The sequence below is a fragment of the Triticum aestivum genome, chromosome 2B (assembly GCF_018294505.1).
Source record: "Triticum aestivum cultivar Chinese Spring chromosome 2B, IWGSC CS RefSeq v2.1, whole genome shotgun sequence".
Classification (NCBI taxonomy): domain Eukaryota; kingdom Viridiplantae; phylum Streptophyta; class Magnoliopsida; order Poales; family Poaceae; genus Triticum; species Triticum aestivum.
In genome coordinates, this window is record NC_057798.1 from 553,163,252 (window position 1) to 553,184,123 (window position 20,872).

A 20,872-nucleotide genomic window follows, 5' to 3' on the forward strand; every position below is an offset into this window, starting at 1 on the left:
GAAAGCAAAACTAAGAGCCATCTCCCCTATTTCCTTTAATTAAGATAGACGCGACAATTGAATGGGAATTGCAGCGCGACAAACAGGAGGTTAAAAGCCTCTAAACAATAAGTATGTCCTAACCGTGCCGGGCCGGGCCGGCACGTGGGCCTGGGCTCGCAGCCCGGGCATGGCCGACGTGCCAGGCACGCGGGCTAGTGGCCCATCTCTTTCGTCCGGCTCGACCAAGGCCGCTCCAGTCGCCCCTCTCCGCTCGACCAAGATCCAATTTCTCCTCTCGTCTTCCAGCCGCCGTCGCGCCCACATCGGCGGTCTGTCACGCGCGACGGGAGCTGCCCCCACGTGCACACCCCTCGATTTCGCAGGCGGGTGGTGGGATTATGCGCCACCTGCTCCTGCCCCGCCGCCTTCTCGCCATGGCTCCCCTCTCCGCTTCCGCCGCGACCAAAGCCCTCCTGCTAAACCCCGCCCGAGGCCGCCTCCCCTCCTCGCTCGCGTGCCTCTCCGCCCCGGGCGGCCGCTCGTTCCGCGCCGCCTCGCTCCGCTGCTATGCCGCCGCCGCGGTGGCCGAGCAGCACCGAATCAAGGTCAACAACCCCATCGTCGAGATGGACGGTGCGTTTCCTCGTCGTCGCACCTCCTCCTTCCTTCCCCATCTTCAGCGGTACTACTAAACATGCGAGTGGATTGCGTTTTTTGTGTTTCAGGCGACGAGATGACGCGGGTAATATGGAAGATGATAAAGGATAAGGTGCGCAATTTTGCTTTGATCCTCGCAGTTTTTTTTATCACTAGTGCTGTAAACTAGTTAGAGCTAGTTCAGTTTGTTCCCTGATGCGAGTGGATCATGGGGTTGTGTGCAGCTTATCTTCCCGTACCTGGACCTGGATGTTAAGTACTTCGACCTTGGGGTGCTCAATCGGGATGCCACTGATGATAAGGTCACTGTCGAGAGTGCCGAGGCTACTTTGAAGTAAGTATACTTATCCCCTTTCCCTGTTTCTGCCCTCAGTTATAATATGCTCCCTCTGCTCACAAACATAAGATGTTTTGAACATTTCAATATAGGCTACATACGGACTGAAATTAGTGAACAAACACACTAAAACGTGTCTATAGACATCCGATTCAAAAGAAAATTAGAACATCTTATATTTGTGAACGGAGGGAGTATTTGATTGAATCCCTCATGTCAGCGACTTCTTAGCATTTTGGATGAAGAATTTGAATTCTCCATTTGGCATTCATGTGTCAAATTTTGGAGATGTTGCTTGGTAGGTTACTAGTAGCTGCAAGTATTGATGATGACCAGGATACTTCTGTTGAAATGAAATGGATCACTTCCGGTAGTTGAATGACTAATTTGATTGCGTCAATTTTGTAATGCCCTTGGCAAACTTTGGTTTGCTATCAGGCAGTACCTGATGGATTTAACTTGTCCCCTTTTCCACGGAATTGGCTCATTCAAGTTGTTTTAAAAACTTGACTTGGCTCACTTATGTTCAAACAAGCGGCTTAATGAGAACCATTTATTGGATATATTCTGATTTGCATGTGCCCAATTTTCCCTAGCCAACTAATTCCACCCTTCAAACAAGCATTGACAAGGCTATTTCTTCATATGTATGCCATATGCATGGGGAAATGGTTTCCGGGATGACAATATTGTGCATAATAGCTATGTCACAAGTCACATACACTCATGGTTCCCCTTCACAGCAAGGTGTTGGATCTTTTGTTCTTCGGTTCCTGCCATTTTGCTTGTGATTTGGGGTTGCACAGTTTCATATGCAACGAATTTTTTAGAGATTGCATATTTTTTGTTGACCTGAGATGTTTGCACATCTTTTCATTAAGAGGATAAGCAGAATAAGTTATGACATATCCTTTTACTGATGGTTTTCCAGGCTAAAACTGTTTATTCTTCTACTGTGATGGTAATCGTAGTTTTGTTTCATAAATTTGCATTTCCTTGTTCAAAGTGTAGCTCTAGGATTTTATATTTTACATATTTGAAGAATATGTTTTTACATTCTTTTCTCATCTCTACCGATCTCTTTTCTCTGTTCTCAACAGGTATAATGTTGCTGTTAAGTGTGCTACAATTACTCCTGGTAGAGTCCTTTAACTTTGATATCCCATATTAATTTTTCTTTTTTGGTGATAAAATGCATGCATTTCATGGCTTAATTTGTACATTTATTTTTAAGTTTTTCGTCAAATGCCTGCATGCTCCTGGCACATGCCTATCCATACTTGCCTGTACTTTTCTTGCTAATCAGCTGGCTTACATGACCTTAAAATATTTATGAGAATGCTGATCACATATGGTTTGATACTAACCTGAATGTCTAGAACCACAATAAGATGTGTTCTTTGGAAGTGACTACCTATTGACATAAATTGCAAGAGGAACAACAAAAATGAGATATAATTTGGAAATACTTGTTTGGATTATCCAATCTGTTAATGAAGATGGTATCGGCCTTTTGTTTTGGCTTACACCATTTCTTATAATGTCACCTTTTTTCATGGTGCTGAATTGCTGATCGAGTGATTGTCCCTTATGCTTATGGACTCTCTATCAAATACTTATTCACTAAGTTTCCAATGAGAACATCATATATAAGTATGGGACTAATTGTTTGTCTATTGTAAGGTGAATTGAATCCGTTAGTGAAACTTAATCTTCTATGCCTTTTGTTTTGCATTGTTTGCCTGTTACATTTTGTGTTACTAACTTAGAGTACTGCATCCGTTAGATGTAAACACATAGGTAAGTGTATTTGTTCAATTATTTAACTTTCTTTATGGGCTGAAGAGCATATATGGTGAAGTTTGATACGTTGTGCCTATAGTTTGATTGAGTGCATCTGAACAGTTTATAAGAACGTGAACACATTCCTTTTGTTGGATTAATGTCTTTTTTCTGTGTTTATATGCAGATGAAACAAGAGTCAAAGAGTTCAAGCTCAAGTCAATGTGGAGGAGCCCAAATGGCACCATCAGGAACATCCTAAATGGTTTGTTCATCTCTCTCTCTTTGAGTTGCCTTTGGTGTTGTAGTTACTGGATGAAATAATATGGAACCAAATTGGTAGGCAATCTATAAATGTTACTCCCTCCGTCCCATAATATAAGACCTTATGACATAATAAGGTCTTATATTATGGGACGGAGGGAGTAGATTGTAAGAATTTGCTCATAGTAGCATTTGAAAATTTTGGTAGGCTTCTTGACGTTTTTGCAGTGTTACAAGTAACTATCGAAGTCAATTTGTTTATACATATCACAGTAACATCCTAAACATGGAATGCCACAGGATATTTCCATAGGTATCACAAAGGAACAATAGTATGAAAAGTATTAGTAATAATCTTTGAACAAAGAAGTACAAAACATACTTCCAAGAATATAATTGATAGTCTGGATCATGACCATTAACTTTGCCTTTCACATTTTCACTATGACACACAGGAACTGTTTTCCGGGAGCCTATCTTGTGTAAAAATATTCCACGGATACTTACTGGTAAGAGCGGATATGTGAAATTATGGTTATGATAGCAAATAATAAAGTTTCCAAATTAAAGGAAGGAACCTTGTTTTGAAGGTTGGAAGAAGCCCATTTGCATAGGAAGACATGCATTTGGAGACCAGTATCGAGCTACCGATATGATTATTAATGGTCCAGGAAAGCTTAAGATGGTTTATGGTGAGCTCCATTGGCGTGTCATTTAATTATTAATTTTTCTATTAATATCAAAGCTTCTATTGTACCTTTGTTCATCTACTCCTTTCTTTTGCTGAAAATCAGTGCCTGATGGAGCTGAGCCGGTGGAGCTAAATGTTTATGATTTCAAAGGGCCTGGAGTCGCATTAGCAATGTATAATGTGGATGAGGTATGATAGCGAACTAGATTTCATGACTCTATTCTTCTCTTGGGAGCTCTGCTAATTTCTGCTCTTTCTTTTAGTCTATTAGGGCATTTGCTGAGTCATCAATGGCAATGGCCCTGTCCAAGAAATGGCCTCTTTATCTGAGCACCAAGAACACAATACTAAAAAAATATGATGGCAGGTATCTGGAATGACCATTATTTACGATATATTTTTATTGTGCCAGAGTCATTAAGCACTTTTTTGTTGCGAGGACTACCAACCAGTCTCTTCAATGCTCTTATATACTCTGTTTCATGCTGCACTCTTAAGTCTTAACTGTGATTGTACTAGTTATCCAGTTGCCATGGGGTTTCATTGTTGTGCTCTGATGAGGTCTTATTGGTAGGTGAAGTGATTATTCTAATAAACTGGAAGATGATAGGCTACTCTCGTAACCTGTATCTTTACTATTCTCGTTAACCTTATAATTTCCGTTGAATGTGCAGACTTGTTTATATATAGTACAAGTGGTTTCTTTTTGTTTCTCTGATGGCGTTTCAAAAGTATAATCTTGCAGTTAATCATATTGTCATACAGCAGTCCCAACTTGACATGTACAAATTTGAAATGTCCATAGATTCAAGGACATCTTTCAGGAGGTATATGAAGAAAATTGGAAGGAGAAGTTTGAGGAAAACTCAATATGGTTAGTGCTAATTTATACCAGATTTGGATCAGTAAAGTTCTACTTAAATTACATTCGATCCTACATGATTCATGCAGGTATGAACACCGGTTGATTGATGACATGGTGGCATATGCTGTGAAAAGCGAGGGTGGATATGTCTGGGCATGTAAAAACTATGATGGAGATGTTCAAAGTGACTTCCTTGCTCAAGGTTTGCATTGTTTTCTTCCTGATCTTGCAACACAGTATAATTAAGGAGTTCTAGATTTTCTGAAGCTGCATGATGATGTTAGCCACCACGCTTGCTTAATACTATGAACTAGATGACGCCCCGCGCGTTGCTGCGGGAACTCTGAGTCCTACACATATGATACGAAATAAATTGAATACATTTGTTTGCATAGTAGATGTATGATCTTAGGATGAAAAAACTGAAGTAGACACAGTTCTAGGAGTGTAATTATAAAGATAGCAAAATGTGCATCATGTGATATTTTTATTAAATATAGTGGTATGACATAATTAATCTCATATAATTTACATACAAACCAATGTGTATATACACATTAATACGAAGATTCTAAAATGGAGACGATATGAAAGGTTATGTACAGATTTTCGTTCTGAGATACTTATGGTATATTGTGGAGATATTGTGTGTGACTCCTGTTGTAAATCACATCAACCTTCTGCATTTTAGAGCGGGAATTATAGCCAAGTAGGTGCTACATAAGTTTAGAGCGGGAAGCATTAAGGCAATTGGCAAGGGCACCATCAATCAAATTTTAAACAGTTCAGTGGAAATAGCACCACCTGAGTTATCAAATGCTTAATAGAGAAAACTAATTATGCTCCTCGTTTCAATCCAGGGCTTCAAAGCTTGTGTGGATTTAGTAAGCACCTCCCTACAAAGCAGCATGCACACTAAATTACATAGCACAATTAGATGACGATCCAGAGGAATAACTAATGACCATGCATCGTTCAGATAGAAAATAATACAGAGACTCATTCATCTATGCGCCTGGCAAAAAACAATCAGGAAACCATGTAGGATAACCTCACTATTAGTAATATAGTCGAGCAAGGTTATGAATGGATCCATGGAGTAATAGGAATAGCCTCACATGAATCAGATTGCGTGAGGCTGGGGGAGCCTGGGAGATACATAAGGAACTCCAAATTTCGCCCAGCACTATAATTTGTATGACGGTAACATACATGCATGAAGAAAAATTAACATCCCCGCGAGGTAAATTTGAGAGATATAATTATGTATTAATGTAAGGGATTAGTTACCGGCTCAGGGGCTAAGTCATTGGTACCATCGAAGGAACAGTACTCCAGAACAACACCAAGATGTTGACGGATGGTGAATGACGTGCCCTAGTCCATGGGGTAGATCGATTACAATTGGGCCTCCCAACACCCTAGCTTCTGGCCTGAGCGGTGGATTGACCATTGACAAAATGGCAGGTTTCGCAGCGCGTCGCCGTTCAAGTTCATGGTGTTCCACGCGGTGCCGCGGCTCTGCTTAGGAAAGGAGTCGATGTGCCTGCAGATGAATACGGCGATGGCCATCCTATGCAGGTTCTTCAGGTTCGAGCTTTTGTAGAGCCATGACGTCAAGTACTTATGATGAGTTGATGACCATCCTCTCCATGGCGCACACTGAAGGTCCGCATCTCCAGTTTGCATTTGTTCGGTGTAGAAGATGAAGATAATCTGCCATAGAAGACGAAGATAATCTGCCGTAGAATATAAAAGGAGGCGGTGTAGAAGACGAAGATAATCTGCCATAGAAGACGTCAAGACGAAGATAATCTGTCGTAGAATATAAAAGGAGGCATGGAAAATTAGTTGGTAGGGGCGTTAATTGGGGAGATGATGGAGATGTTCTGCCATATATAGAAGGATCCGTGCAAATCAACCGGTGGGGGACTGGGGGAGTTAATTAGGGAGAGATAAGGTCGCAGAAACGTTCAGCTTTGCCGGTGGGCCGCGTGGAGCATGGAGTAATTAGTGCGTGATTACCATAAAAAAACTCGCCGTTGTTTGAAACTGAGCACTGATGTGGCAAGTGTGATGATGTGGCTAGGCTGCATGTCAAGATAATTGGTTTAGTGGGGATCAACTATTTAGGTATTATAGATTTGTCCTGCCATTCATGTTTTATATTCAATCTATTTTTGTTGATGAGTTCTTGTTTCAGGTTTTGGTTCTCTGGGTTTGATGTCATCTGTTCTGGTAAGTCATGCTATTCCTTTTGCTTTTCTGTGGAATTTATGTTATTGTATTTGATCACTAACTAAACAGCACCTCTTCTACAGTTATCTTCTGATGGGAAGACATTAGAGGCAGAGGCTGCTCATGGGACTGTCACTAGACATTTCAGGTTACATGAGAAGGGACAGGAGACGAGTACCAATAGTATAGCTTCTATATTTGCTTGGACTCGTGGGCTAGAGCATAGGTAATCACAATAGTGTTGACGATGAAATTTACCCTTGAATTAGAAGATCTAGAATCTTCTTCTGCTTTTGTTTATAATCAGCTCAAGTGTTTTCACATTCTTCCCTGCCTATGTAGTAACCACTTATTCTCTGTTTAGAGCAAAGCTGGATAATAATGATAGGCTGCTGGATTTCACACAGAAGCTTGAATCTGCATGTGTTGAAACAGTGGAATCTGGGAAAATGACAAAGGATCTTGCACTTCTTAGCCATGGCACCAAGTAAGCTGATTTATGTATATGTTTTCGGTTTTTGTGGTGTTTCAGAAACTTTTGGTTGATATCCTTGTGGTTACTCATTGATCTGGAAGCACAGTGATATTATTATTGTAAGCAACAACATATTATCTCAAACTGACAATAATAAAACAATGAAACAGCTAAAAAATACAGTAGCATTTTATTGAGGATAATTAGTGACTAAGGTAAACAGAAAATTCATTGCTGTTGCAATGGACCGAATATTCTTATAGGCACCAGAATTTTAACTGCTTAACAGTAGCACTTTCACTAGCTCATGAGAGTGGGTGGGGCAGATTACAGTGTTTATTCCCAGTTCCGAATTTGCAAGAAACAACAGTTCATCAAAAAAATTGCTCCCCTCTCTCAAACTTATTTTTAAAATCTTGGTGAATGTTCCTGAAACCTTTAGTCTTTTGTTTTGTACTCTCCCCATTCGTTTGTAAGTTTTTTTTGTTTGCAATCTTGTTCAAAACTATAAGGCGTGCATGCATCATTAGTGCTATTTTCTCTTTTTTTGCCCTTCCTTATTTTATTCTTTTTTCTGAAGTATTTATGCATGATTAACCACACAAATTGTTCTCTCTCATTCTTTTCAAAGCACTTTGTTGCAGGATAATTTAGTCAGAGTACCCTCCAAGCCTCCATGAAGTAAACAGTTGACTAAATTACCCTTATATTTAGTGCTTTGGAGAGATGAGTGAGAATAATTTGTGTCGTTTGTCATGCGTAAATGCTCAAGAAAAGGATGACATAAACAATGGCCAAAAGACAGGACATAATATTAACTATGAATCCACGCCTTACAATTTTCAATAAGATTATAGAAATTTCTTAAACCTACAGTTCTTTTGAAAGTACTAAATCTTGTGAGAAGTTTCGTAAAACCAGCTTCTTGCGCCACTCTTCCGGAAGAACCACACTATTTACTATGGAATGCAATTGATAGCACAGCCAGCTCATCACGCACACAATTATGAACGGCACTAGTGGAACTTCATAACAGGCCCGATCATGGATTTATCACTGTTCCTAGCCACGCCTGTTAATTCCATTGAAATCCTAAAATGTGGTTTTCTAGAACCATGACACAAATGTGATTTAGTTTTAGGTACTTCCCCCGTTCACAAATATAAGATGTTCTAACTTTTTTCTGAATCAGATGTATATAGACACGTTTTAGTGTGTTTGTTCACTCCTTTCAGTCTGTATGTAGTCCATATTGAAATATCGAAAACATCTTATATTTGTGAACAGAGGGTACTTATAAGCTAGAACGTTGTTCTTTGCTACTTTATCACAATGCGTAGTTTCAAGAAATTTACTCATCAAAAATGAACGAGGGAGTATATTGCATCATGGTCTTTCTGAGTTGTCTGGTACTTTATGTCAACAGGCCAATATGTCTTCAAATGCAAGAAATCACATTTATTTGTGGCAGTGTGTCAAATATCTTGCTGCCACTGTTTGCTGCTTCTGTTTGGCCTGTTGTGCTTCTTTCCTGCTGTTACACATTAACATGTCATTCTGTTTTCTCCGTATTGTTGTTGCTAGGGTAACAAGGGAGCATTATCTGAGCACCGAAGAATTCATTGATGCTGTAGCCCAGCAGCTGCGGGAAAAGATCCAGATACCAGCCTCGTTGTAATTTCCACCATGTGTATATGTTATTTCTGTGGAAGCCTCTGGAGTTGGGTGGACCAGGTTCAAATTCACTATGGCTGTGCACATTCGTCACGTATTTTGATTGAGATGATGAGATGGTGGATCCGATCCAGTTGCGTTGTCTGGAAGCAATTTTTGTAAGGCCTGAACTTCGTGTTAATAATCTGCTATATGTGATCATATCCCTTGGGCGTTTGTTGGGTAAATAATGGTCCATAGGCTAAAGTTAAGACTTTGAATGGACTTCAATATGTAGTAGATTATTAGCCTTCTGTCCATCTCCCCTTTTATCACTTCTACATTGCTTTTTTCGTTTCTCACTTCTGATCGAAAATTTTGCGGTGGTGTGTTATGAAAAGTACTCCCTCCGTTCCATATTACTCGTTGCTGATTTAGTACAAATGGTTTATACTTGCATTGGTCCTACGTGCTCTTTTTTTTTTGCGCATAGTCCTACGTGCTCTTTGATTTGAAAATTTCTTGTATCTTCTGGAAACTAAAGAAGTCTCCTTCGCTGTAAAATTGTTCAAAAACATGTGAGTAGCAAACGGTGGTCGGCGGAGATTATCCAAGGAAGGTCATTATGCGTGGGCGTGGGTCCATGGTGTGAAGGCGGTGGATTCGCAGTCGTCGCCGTCACGTCTCCGGTGAGGTCGCCTTCTACTTTTTTTTTTTTTGAAACAAGGCAGGTCGCCTTCTACATTTAGGGCCTTCCGTGTGAAATTGGCAAGTCTCCTCGCCGTACAGCAAAAGTACGTACTAGTACTAAATACGCATTTGTGATCTGAGGCCTGACCGCGTATTTAGCCGCCTCCCCGGCTACAGAAACGAAACGGAGCAAGAGAAGAGAAAGAGAAGAGAGTCTCCACACGGGAGACGTGAGTGGAACGTGCCAGACTTGTCACGCCCACGCGGTCGTCGGCTGGAGACGCCTCACTGATTACGCGAGCCCAGCCCCGCCCCGCCCCACCAGCACAGCGCCCTCGCCGCCCGCCGCTCACCTGCCCTCCGGCTGTATAAATACAAGGCGCCCGTGGCCGAGATGGGTACCGCTTTTTCCTCCTCCTCCTCCTCTTCCACCCCAGAGTCCAGAGCTATGGCGCTCGCCAAGGCCAAGGAGATCGTCGCCTCCGCTCCCGTCGTCGTCTTCAGGTCTGTGTCTCTCACCCCTCTCCCCTCTCCCCTCTCCCCATCTTTCTCACCGATCGCCCCTGCCATGAGCAGACGCCGCTGAACTCGCCTTGCAAATTTTAGTCTGTGATAAGAACTGAGAAGGGGCTGTGGATGATGGAGAATAGATCCCACACTATTTCCGCATCTTATCCTTCGTCTTCTTTCCGCCATCCCTATGAGTAGAGCATATTCGTTGCTGTTTTTTATTCCCTGTTCTTTTTTAATTCTTTCCCGGTGGAGGAAGAAAGCTGACTGAAATATTTAATTACAAGAAAGTTTTGAATCTGTACCCAAATCCTATTGGCTTGTTTCAACTCTGGATGCGCTACGGCCGTGAAATTAAGGATCCTCCTGCAAGGGATTCAAAAGTTGTTAGGGGACTACGGGGATGTTTCCATGGATCTACTAGCCAGGTTTATCTTGCGTCTTAAATATTTGGTCCAACTACTACTGTTTGTACCTGTTCCGATGATGATGAGCTTAACTACTACTCCATCCGTTCCAAAGTAAATTAAGTGTCGTGGTTTTGGTTCAAGTTTTATGTTGCGTCCCAAATATTTGGTCCAACTACTACTGTTTGTACCTGTTCCGATCAAATATGTAGTAGTACTGTATTTGTAACGACATGTTTGATGCCCAATGCTACATGCCCTGTTAATTGACACAGGAACATCAAGCATGTAGTACGTAGTACTGTATTTGTAACGACATGTTTGATGCCCAATTCTACATGCCCTGTTGACGCTAACTCCGGTTCATTGAATTCTTTGGGCTATCTGCAGCAAGTCTTACTGCCCTTTCTGCGTACAAGTGAAGAAGTTGTTCACGCAGCTGGGAGCAAGTTTCAAGGCCATTGAGTTGGACACTGAAAGTAAGTAGAATTGTCCCGTCTCTTGGTTATTTATAAATTTCACTCAATTCACTTGAGTAGGCTGTATGCACTTAAGTTTCACGGCCATGAGCTCCCAACAATTTAGATATATGAATAATAACCTTAACTGTCCTGCATTCGGATGTTCCTGTGCACTGCTCCGTTGAAACAGTGTACACGCTGGGTTTAAGAGCTTAATGCAGGTTATTTCCCTGCATTTGGATTTCGCTGTGTGCTGTTTTGTTGAAATACTATACTTATTGGGTTTAAGAGCTTCATACAAGCTGTGGCCTGGAAAAGAATTTAATATGCCAGCACCATTTGTAGAACAATGATTTTGTAACTAAGCAGTAAGCTCACTAAGTAATGATGTGGCTGTGATCTCAAATCTCTTAGGACCTTTGATGATTGGTTAGACAATAAAGAAGCAATTGAGTTTTCTGGCAACAAAGAAGAAGTAATTGAGGTCGCAAGGACCCAACTATGAATCACTATGCAATCTACGTGCTATCATCAGAGCCTCAGATTTGTTACTCTTTAGTGTTTACATGCTATGAGCAAAACATGTTTCTTTAGACTGTGCTCCCAGTCGTACTGCGCTACTACTCATCTACGCTCATGATAAAACATCAAGCATGTTCTAAGTTCTAATTGCATCATCTATTGGCTCTGCATTGGGATGATCGGCACAGGTCTTGGGAGAAACTCTTATTGAACTAATCCATGTTATCTTTTATGAAGGCGATGGAACTGAGATTCAGTCAGCTCTTGCTGAATGGACTGGGCAGAGGACTGTTCCCAATGTCTTCATCAATGGAAAACACATTGGTGGCTGTGACGGTGAGCTGATTTGCTCCCTACAACCTTGTTAAACTGATGATTGTAATTATGGTTCTATGAACAAGCAGCAAATTCCATTGTGCAAGCTTGCTTTCTTGCAATTGGATTACTTTCTGATAGTTACTCACATGTCAATGTCTTCTGTGGCAGATACTATTGCACTGAACAAGGGAGGGAAGCTGGTTGCTCTGCTGACGGAGGCTGGAGCGATCTCGGGTTCTTCTTCGAAGACCACTGTCACTGCTTAGCTCTGTTTGCGAGTTGTCGTGATCGACATGTTAGTGTGTTACATGTGTTGCATCGTTCCCGTGTCATGAAATAACGTAGTTGGATATGTTTGGCAAGTTCAGGGCTTGTTGCTGTCTAGTATTTCTAAATGTCTTTGTGTTTGGAAATAAATCAAATTATGTCGGCGATATCATCAAACCCCAAATGACTGTCGTTCTTTTGCATATATATACATGCCACTCTTTATTGCTTCCCCTGCTGGAAGAGAACCTTAGACGCTTAAGGTAGGATTCAGTTTCAGTCTAAGTCGTGCATCGCAGAATCTGCAGATCAATTTCTGGTGAAGGAAGCGTTTTCTACCGCCGGTGACCAAGCATTTTCAGGTACAGCTTGTACACCACCAGCTCCTCGTCTTCGTCCATTGGTGCCTTCGCTGAAGGCAGCTCGCCGTGCGGGAAGTCCTTTCTGAACCCGTACTCCTCCATCCACCACTCCGTCCGCGACACCCGCCTCACCGTCGCGTCGTCTTCCCTGTACAAGAACACGCGGCGGTACCCTATGTCCCCGCCATTGCCGTTCACGACGCGGCCTTCGCGCACCAGCACGTACGCCCCTGGCCCTGCCCTCCGCGGGCGCGCTTTGTCCTCGTCGTTCTCCTCGAGCTCGCGCCGGCGCCGGTGCACGGCGAAGAACCACTCGCTCCGGTCGTTGGCCGCCGGGAACGCCACCGTGAGCACCGCCGGGTGTGCGGCGAAGACGTCGGCCGTGGCATGCATTCTGCACCGCCGCGGGTCCCCCAGGTTGAGGCTGTCGAGGTAGAGCTGGACGAGCACCTGCGGCTTATTCATGTCTGGACGGTGCGAAGGCGAGGCGGGCTCGTGGACGCCGAGCATCGTATGGACGATCCCGCCACGCGCCGTGTATAGCTTGCAGACCACCATGTCGAAGGCGGCGGCGGCAGAGCGGCAGTCGCCGTACTCGTCCATGCGCCACTCGGTCTCCTTGGTCGAGGCCGAGCCGACCTCGGCCTCGTCCTCGTAGTAGCGGAAGGCGTGGCAGTAGGCGGCGCCACCGAGCAGCCTGGCCTCGCTGCCGAGGCGGTACGCGCCGGGGCCGGCCCTGCGCCGCCCGCCCTGGCATTGCGCCCGGCACACGAAGAAGAACCACTCGGACCGATCGTTCGCCGGCGGGTACACGGCGGCGAGGAAGCCGGGGTGCGCGCCGTAGACGTCGGCGTCGTGGATCTGCCGGGGCAGGCCGTCGCACCGCAGTGCGCGGCGCAGTGGCAGGTACCGGCCGACGATGACGTCCGGGGTCGGGTCGAACGCTTCGTCGGGGGAGGCGTTGACGGCGTCCGTCGCCGTGGCGCGCGGCGGGGGCCTGGGAGGCTTGCCCGATTTGGGCGGCGCCGGGGGCAGGACGATCCAGCCGTCCTCCGTCTCCTCCAGGTCGCGGAGGCCGGAGGAGGCCGCCATGGCCTCCGCCGGAGGCTTCTTCTTGGCCGGCGAGGGTTTAAGGGCGGGCCAGTACATGTTTGTGTGCCGCACGCTACCGTTCCGCGCGATGGATCGGTCGATCCTCCAAGGGTGCACGCAAGATCGTTTATGTCAACGCGAAGCGCGCGTTTGAGGTCCCCGAGGCCGACCACCCCAACGGGTGAACTTGACGTGGAGTTCGAGCGGGCCGGCCGAATCATGGATCGGAACGGAATCCGAAGCGAAACACGGCTGGACGCTGGGTAAATCTCGTCTTTTTTGCGGAAAAAATCTCGTTGCCAGTTTTTATTTTCAATTTAAAAGGAAAGCACCTGCCCTCTATTAGCGTTTAGTAACAGGATAGACATGATTTTTAAAAGGATCCGTCTATATTACTCCCTGCGTTTCAAAATTCTTGTCTTAGATTCGTCTAGATACGAATGTATCTGATACTAAAAAAATGACTCGATACATCTGTATTTAGACAAATCTAAGATAAAAATTTTAAGACGGAAAAGTACATATAGATGTGAGATGTCGGCGTCATCTTATTTTTTTTATTGTTTGTCTTGTTTGTTTGATTTAATTTGTCAAAGCCCCCCAAAAACCCAGCACGTCCAGCACGTCCGCCCGCGTGACCGGCCTTAACGTATATCTGATCGCTAGCTCTGCACAATGCATGTGCAATGGTGCGGCGTTGCTGAATCGGGGATGAACGTTCGCGATGCCGTGCTGGATGTAGCTTATGGCTAATTTTTTTAAATAATACATTTTTTTATTAAATTTTAAAAATAATACATCAAAATTTTATTTTTCAAAAATAATACGGCCTCGTCCAGCTGGAGGACGATTGAACCCTATCGTCCTACTGCTGGACGACTGAGGCTAGTCGGCCTATAGGACGACGACAGGTGGCCCGTACTCCACGTGGCGGTCGACGATTAGCCCGGCCACGTCGCAGCGCTTCCACTCGTCTGTGCACGGCCGTCGGTGGCTGAGGCCCAGACGACAGGGCCCAATCGTCCAGCCGCAGGACGATCGTCCAGAAGGAGGACGACAGGGTCCCAGGCCTCGCTCGCTCGGCTCCTTCCCTCGCGTGACCTTATCCCCTCCTGTTCTGTGTTCTTCTTTCTATTCTTCTTACTTCTCTCTTCCAGCTGAAAAATAACCCATTTATACTTAAAGTGAGCCATTTTCTTCCCGATTTGCCACCGTAGATACATTGTAGATAGTTGGGAGAGGCAAGGGAGACCTCGATCTACTGATGGGGTAGCTCGTGATGGTCGTGGTGAGCATTTTTGTGGAGATGGTGGTGAGCAATTTTGTGGAGGTGGTGGAGGTGGAGATGAACTGGTGAAGCTGCGGCAGTGTGGTGGACGTGAAGCTCCGACTCCGGTGATTGAAGGCCGCCGTTCGTCGGCGTTGCTTCGCACGCTTCAAGGGTATAATTTTACAGACATTTTCTCCGGTAGATGTGCGAATATTGTAGATGTTATTTGGTCCACTAATATTTTGTAGTAGGTGTCCGAATATTGGTATTTGCTCCGGCAGTACCGATATTTTTTTAGATGTCTAATATTTAGTTGTATGAATATATTTAGTTGCTCGAATAATATGGCGTATTATATGTGGATGTGGATGTCAGTTTTCCCGCAAAAAAAAGGATGTCAGTTGGTGCGTTACTATATGTACTATATATAGATGTCAAACATGTTGTTATATCAATTTTTGAAGTTGTTCCGGTATTATCCGCAAAATAGTTAGTACTTAAATATTTTTAGGTGTGTGAATAATTTTAGTTGATCCATTAATATTACGTAATAATTTTAGGTGTGTCAATTAGGACTGTGAATATGTTTAGTTTTTCATGATGTTTAACAGTTGTCTGTCCATGTTAAATAATTTTATAGGTGAGCCGAGATGTCTGATGTAGTGACGTTCATATTTTTCTATGGTCCTGGTACTATCCAAACAAATGAGATTGGGTTTGATCTGAGTGAATTTGAGAACATAGATGTGCCACTGACCGCACCTCAAACCTGGTCTCTTAGTCAGTTAAAAGAATGAGTGACATCATGTTTAGGGCTGAATTCTGAAACGCACACCGTGGATGTTCATGCATTGTGGACCCGGTCAAGTACAAACGTTTTATTCTATTTGAGGCCAATGCGGGACTCTCAGTGGGTGCGGTGGTTACAAGGTTGCGAAACCAGGGGATGCAATCCTTGTGCCTTAGTGCTTCCCGTTGTGAAGGAGATAATTTCACCTGAAGGCGAGGGTGCTTACAATCCTGGGCAAAGCAGTGATGTGATGCAGCACTCAATGCCAAATGTTGAAGATGATGGTTACAAACAAGGAAAGAGTAGTCAGGTACACGAAGGAAATGCCGACGATTATTACAGTGGGGAGGTGGACGGTGACGAGGTAGATGGGCACATGCAGAACCAGATGGAAGATGAGAATACTAATGTTGACATTGGTCATGCCGATGATTCCGACGAGTCTGATGAAGAGGAGAACCCAGAGGATGTGCCGAATCCTGCATCATGGTATCATGACCTCTCATCAGCAATGATCGTGAATGATGGACATGATTCTGCCTGGCAATATCACCAGAATAACATAGCGACGGGTGCTATGTATCCCAACAAGAACGCTCTCAAGGACGCAATCATTCAAGGCAATGTCCACACAAAGGGTTTTCCTAGCTCAGGTGTCAAGTCAGAAATACTTGACAATGGTATGCAAGAACGAAGATTGCCCCGCCAGGGTGCATGGCTATCTCCCTAAGTATGGCACAAGTTGGGTGATCAGTGACCTAGTTCATCACACATGTCTTATTCCCCGCATCCCTCAAGATCATGCCAACCTTTCATCGACGCTTATTGCTCGGTTGCTTTACAGCGAGATAGTGGAGTGCAAAGCGATGGAAGTGAAGGCTATCCAGACAAAAGTATTCGTCAGGTTCAAATACATAATTTCATATGGCAAGGCTTGGAGGGCTAAGCATAGGGCGCTTGAGACCAGATTTGGTTCTTTTTTCGATGCATATGACTCTGTTGTGTGGCTCCTCCAAATGCTGCAGGCCCGCAATCCTGGCACCTATGTCGACATCCAAGACCTCTTCATGCCATAGTTCCCAACTGTGAGGGTGCTGCATCGATTGTTCTTCTCTTTCAGTGTATGCATCGAAGCCTTCAGGCATTGCTGACCGGTCATATGTGTAGATGGCACTTTTCTCACTGGCAAGTACAAGGGTCAGATCCTGATAGCCATTGGTCAAGACGGACAAAATCAAGTAGTACCACTCGCTTTTGCATTTGTGGAGAGTGAGAACATTGAAAGTTGGACATGGTTCTTCAGGCAATTGAAAGTAGCAGTTGTGAAGGATAAGCCCAATGTCTGCATCCTTCATGACAGGCATGCAGGTATACTCAGTGCGATGAAGACACTAACAAACCCTTGTCCTGAGGAACAAACTCCATGGCAGGACTTGCAGAGCCGTTGGTGCATGCGCCATCTGGGGGCTAATTTCTTCTCACAGTTCAGAAATAAGAACCTCATGAATTTGTTCAAAAAACTCTGTAAGCAGAACCAGCTATGGAAGTACAATTTGATACGTGACAGACTTAATGTGTGCATGCAGAAACACGTTAGTGACGGGAAAGCTGCAAGAGATGCAGCTGTCAGAGCACATGTGGAAGTAGTAGCAGCACAGTTAGCAACTGAAACAGCGGCTGTGGAGGAGGAGCCTGTTGGGCTTTGTGACTTGCCAGGATTTGACCCACCTGGTACTAGGAGAAGGCTCGGGAGGTCCATTAAAACCTTCGAGCAGTGGATAGAGCATGAGCCTCTGGAGAGGTGGTCTTTGTTGCATGACACACATGGAGCAAGGTATGATGTCATGACTACTAATCTCGCAGAAACATACAACTTTGTCCTTAGAGAGGGCATTGCCCAGCCATCATTGAGGGTATTTTCTATGGAACCGTGAAGTATTTCAGAGATAGACATCAAAAAGCAGAGCAACATATCTTGAACAACCCAAGCACACATTACTGTGAAAGAATTATGAAGTACATGGAAGAAAAGATGCAAAAAGCTAGGTCACACACTATAGTCTTCATTGGTAATCAAGAAAGAAGGTTTGAGGTTCGCTTAGCTAACAACAAATTCGGTTGTGCAAATGAGTTGAGGACGCATGAGGTCAAAATTGGAAATGAAGTATGGCCAACGTGTGAGTGCACATGCAACAAACCAAAGTTGTTGCACCTACCATGCTCCCATGTACTTGCTGCTTGCGGGGAGCTTGGAATGGACGCAATATCATTCGTGTCTCCACATTTTCTAAAAGAGTCCGTCCTCAATACCTGGACAGGTGAGTTGCTGGGATTTCGCTCAATGGGTAACTTCAACACCGTTAATCCTGATGAAAGGCGGTACATTCCAGACCCATCCGGAATGATATGGATGAATCTGAAGTGGGAGGTGCCACTATGCAATGTATTTTATGCAATGAATTTGGCCATAGGGACACTAATTGTCCCACTTTCATCACTGGGCGTGGACGAGGGAACTGGGGACGAGGAGCAAGAGCAAGAGGAGGAAGAGGAGGAAGAGGTCGAGGCAGAAGCTAGGCACTATGTTTGAAATTTGTATTAAGTCTGACACTATGTTTGAAATTTGTATTAAGTCTAGCACTACATTTGAAATTTGTATTAAGTCTGGCACTATGTTTGAAATTTGTATTAAGTCTGGCACTACGTTTGAAATTTGTATTAAGTCTGGCACTACGTTTAAAATTTTTATTAAGTCTTGCACTACGTTTGAAATTTGTATTAAGTCTGGCACTATGTTTGAAATTTGTACTAAGAGTGACGCTATGTTTGAAATTTGTATATGCAGGAATGGCGGGAATGGGGTTGCTTAGTGCGGACATTGATAGAAAGCATCGTGCTACGATAGGTTCTGAGCACAAGCTTGATGCGCTGGTCACTCGCACTCAAAAGGAAGATTGGAAAATACACGAGGGATGGGTTCAGCGGTACGTGCTTTACTTATTTCCTTCAAGAATCTATGGATGAGACACACCTACTGATTTGTCCTCACATGCAGGTTGAAATGGGCTGGCCTTTTACCTTTCGCGCGTCTGGTTGAGTCCACGGCGACCTCCAAACGCCTCGCCATCGACGCCTCTTTGCTCGCATGCTTAGTGGACCGGTGGAGATCTGAGCCCCACACATTTCACTTCCGCTGGGGAGAGATGGCTCCTACTCTCCAGGATGTGTCCCTTTTATTGGGACTACCGTTGGCAGGTCATGCCATAGGACCGTTGGAGGCACCAGCTGATTGGCAGCTTGGTATTGCACATTGTTTCGCGGGTATTTATGACCGAGCTCCGGCGCTGACATCGGATAATCACGGACCTAAGTACGAATGGTTTCTACATTTCTAGGTTAGTTCCCATGCCGCTTAAGTTTCATTTTTCTTGCAACTATTCTTACAGAACATACCTTCGCTATGTACTAATACTCTTTTTGCTCAAAACAGATCCAAAATTTCCCGGGGTATCCAAGGGTCCCGTTGAATGCGACACAGATCACTCGCAGTCTGGAGGCATATATACTGTGGCTTCTCGGCAAGGTGATGTTCACAGAGACATGCCTACCTTCGGTCTGAGTTGGACACGTCGTAGGGTATGTCTCCATCTAAGTTTTGTTCTTTTTGTACACTAGGGTTCAATCTAACTTTTGTTTTCCGCAGAGACGCTTTGCTGCTGATCATACCATACGAGCCTACACGATATTAAACGAGCAGTTTGATGCGTACACTGGGGTGATCTGGCAGCCATACACACAAGAAGCCATAGATGCAAGATACCCCGACGGTTTGTCCATGCCGTGCACAAGAGATGCCGATTATTGGATGATGAAATTGAAGATCTTCTTCGATGTCTTCATCGAGGAGATGGCCCAATAGAGGGTTATGAGGCAATTTGGTCTTCTGCAATTGGAGGCTCCTCCCCCTATGGAGGCCCCGCTGCACAGAAACATCCACAGGTACTGTCCAATTATTCAATATTGCACTATCCTTCAATATTATCCATAGTTAAGCTGTTAGTTAATTGTTCAACGAACACCAAAATTTAGGATCAGAAAGAAGGGGATTAATAGGACTGCTACTGAGTGGCTAGACAGGGTTCAGCCGTACGTTACACAATGGGAGACCGCGAGCACACATCTGTGGCACGAGAATGACAACTTTGATATGGACGAATTCAATCTCTATCTGCAGCGGTACATGACCGGAACATGGTTATGCATCGTTCATCACAATCACCTAGATGAGATACCTGCCCCTAATACAACGGATATCTAACCGAGCTATGATACTTCAGGCTGTAGGCAGCAAGCGGTAAGATATATTCTCTTCATATAATGCAAATAGTCCATACATACTTTGTCATGCGCACGTAATAATCGTCCTCACAATTTCAGGCTGAGTTGACTCGCGGAGTTGGCGAGGAGGTGTCCACCTTTCAGCGTTCACTGTCGTCTGCACCTCTAATGCTTCCTCGGGCTCAGGTCCAGTCTTGGATGTCGCGCATTGACGAGAAAGTACAATCTATGTATCGGGCTATTACGTGCACACGCACTTCGGACGTACTTTACCAACATCCCCCCGCCACTCCATGCACCAGCAGCCGCCGCGTCACTCGACTGGTCAGCTCGAACCCACGCATCACCGACATGATCCGCGTCCACGTCTAGCAGGGCAGTGGACGACCAGGCCACCCCCTCCTGACCAGGCCGGTAGTTCGGCGTGGCAGCACCAGCCGGATCCCACGTCTGCCTACGTGTTTCGGCCACGACCTCCGCCTACAGGTATGTTTCTTCATATTTATTCTTGTGAATATCAAATGGGCCTATGCATTTCATCATTACTTATGTTCGTCCATCCAACAGGGTCCTACGGATATCAGGCGTATGGACATGACGCGTCTATGTCCGGATCCGGGTGGGATAGTGACCATGAAGGTGGGCATAACAGACAGGATTTCTTGTCGTAGCACAATGAGTGGATGGACATATATACGACTCCTGCACCACCTCCCACACAGGAAACACAACATGACCAGGCATGGTCTGACCTTCCTCCCCGTAATGTTCGGTCACCCCACAGGTATTTGTGGCCGCCGCCGCCTACACCACCTCCACGACGTGCCAGACGACATGGCTGATGCTTGTCTACCACTATATCTATCTATGTACGCGAGGGACATATGCTACCTATGTATGC

The 20,872-nt window shown here is 44.6% G+C and overlaps 3 protein-coding genes across 3 annotated transcripts; 2 read left to right on the forward strand and 1 right to left on the reverse strand.

Annotated features, from left to right (window-relative positions):
- The first annotated feature begins 238 nt into the window (after positions 1–238).
- Positions 239–9,279, forward strand: LOC123045993 (isocitrate dehydrogenase [NADP]). The gene is made up of 15 exons (XM_044469256.1): positions 239–615; positions 708–751; positions 864–973; positions 2,077–2,114; positions 2,946–3,023; positions 3,478–3,531; positions 3,613–3,714; positions 3,817–3,902; positions 3,977–4,080; positions 4,519–4,587; positions 4,665–4,780; positions 6,782–6,816; positions 6,900–7,042; positions 7,181–7,303; positions 8,876–9,279. The coding sequence occupies exons 1-15, from the start codon at positions 381–383 to the stop codon at positions 8,967–8,969; spliced, it is 1,431 nt and encodes a 476-aa protein (XP_044325191.1). The 5' UTR covers positions 239–380; the 3' UTR covers positions 8,970–9,279.
- Positions 9,280–9,882: 603 nt separating this feature from the next.
- Positions 9,883–12,303, forward strand: LOC123045995 (glutaredoxin-C6). The gene is made up of 4 exons (XM_044469259.1): positions 9,883–10,138; positions 10,942–11,030; positions 11,772–11,870; positions 12,021–12,303. The coding sequence occupies exons 1-4, from the start codon at positions 10,029–10,031 to the stop codon at positions 12,116–12,118; spliced, it is 396 nt and encodes a 131-aa protein (XP_044325194.1). The 5' UTR covers positions 9,883–10,028; the 3' UTR covers positions 12,119–12,303.
- LOC123045994 (uncharacterized) lies at positions 12,288–13,797 on the reverse strand. The gene has a single exon (XM_044469258.1). It carries the CDS (start codon positions 13,628–13,630, stop codon positions 12,455–12,457), a length of 1,176 nt encoding a protein of 391 aa, XP_044325193.1. The 5' UTR covers positions 13,631–13,797; the 3' UTR covers positions 12,288–12,454.
- Positions 13,798–20,872: the final 7,075 nt, after the last annotated feature.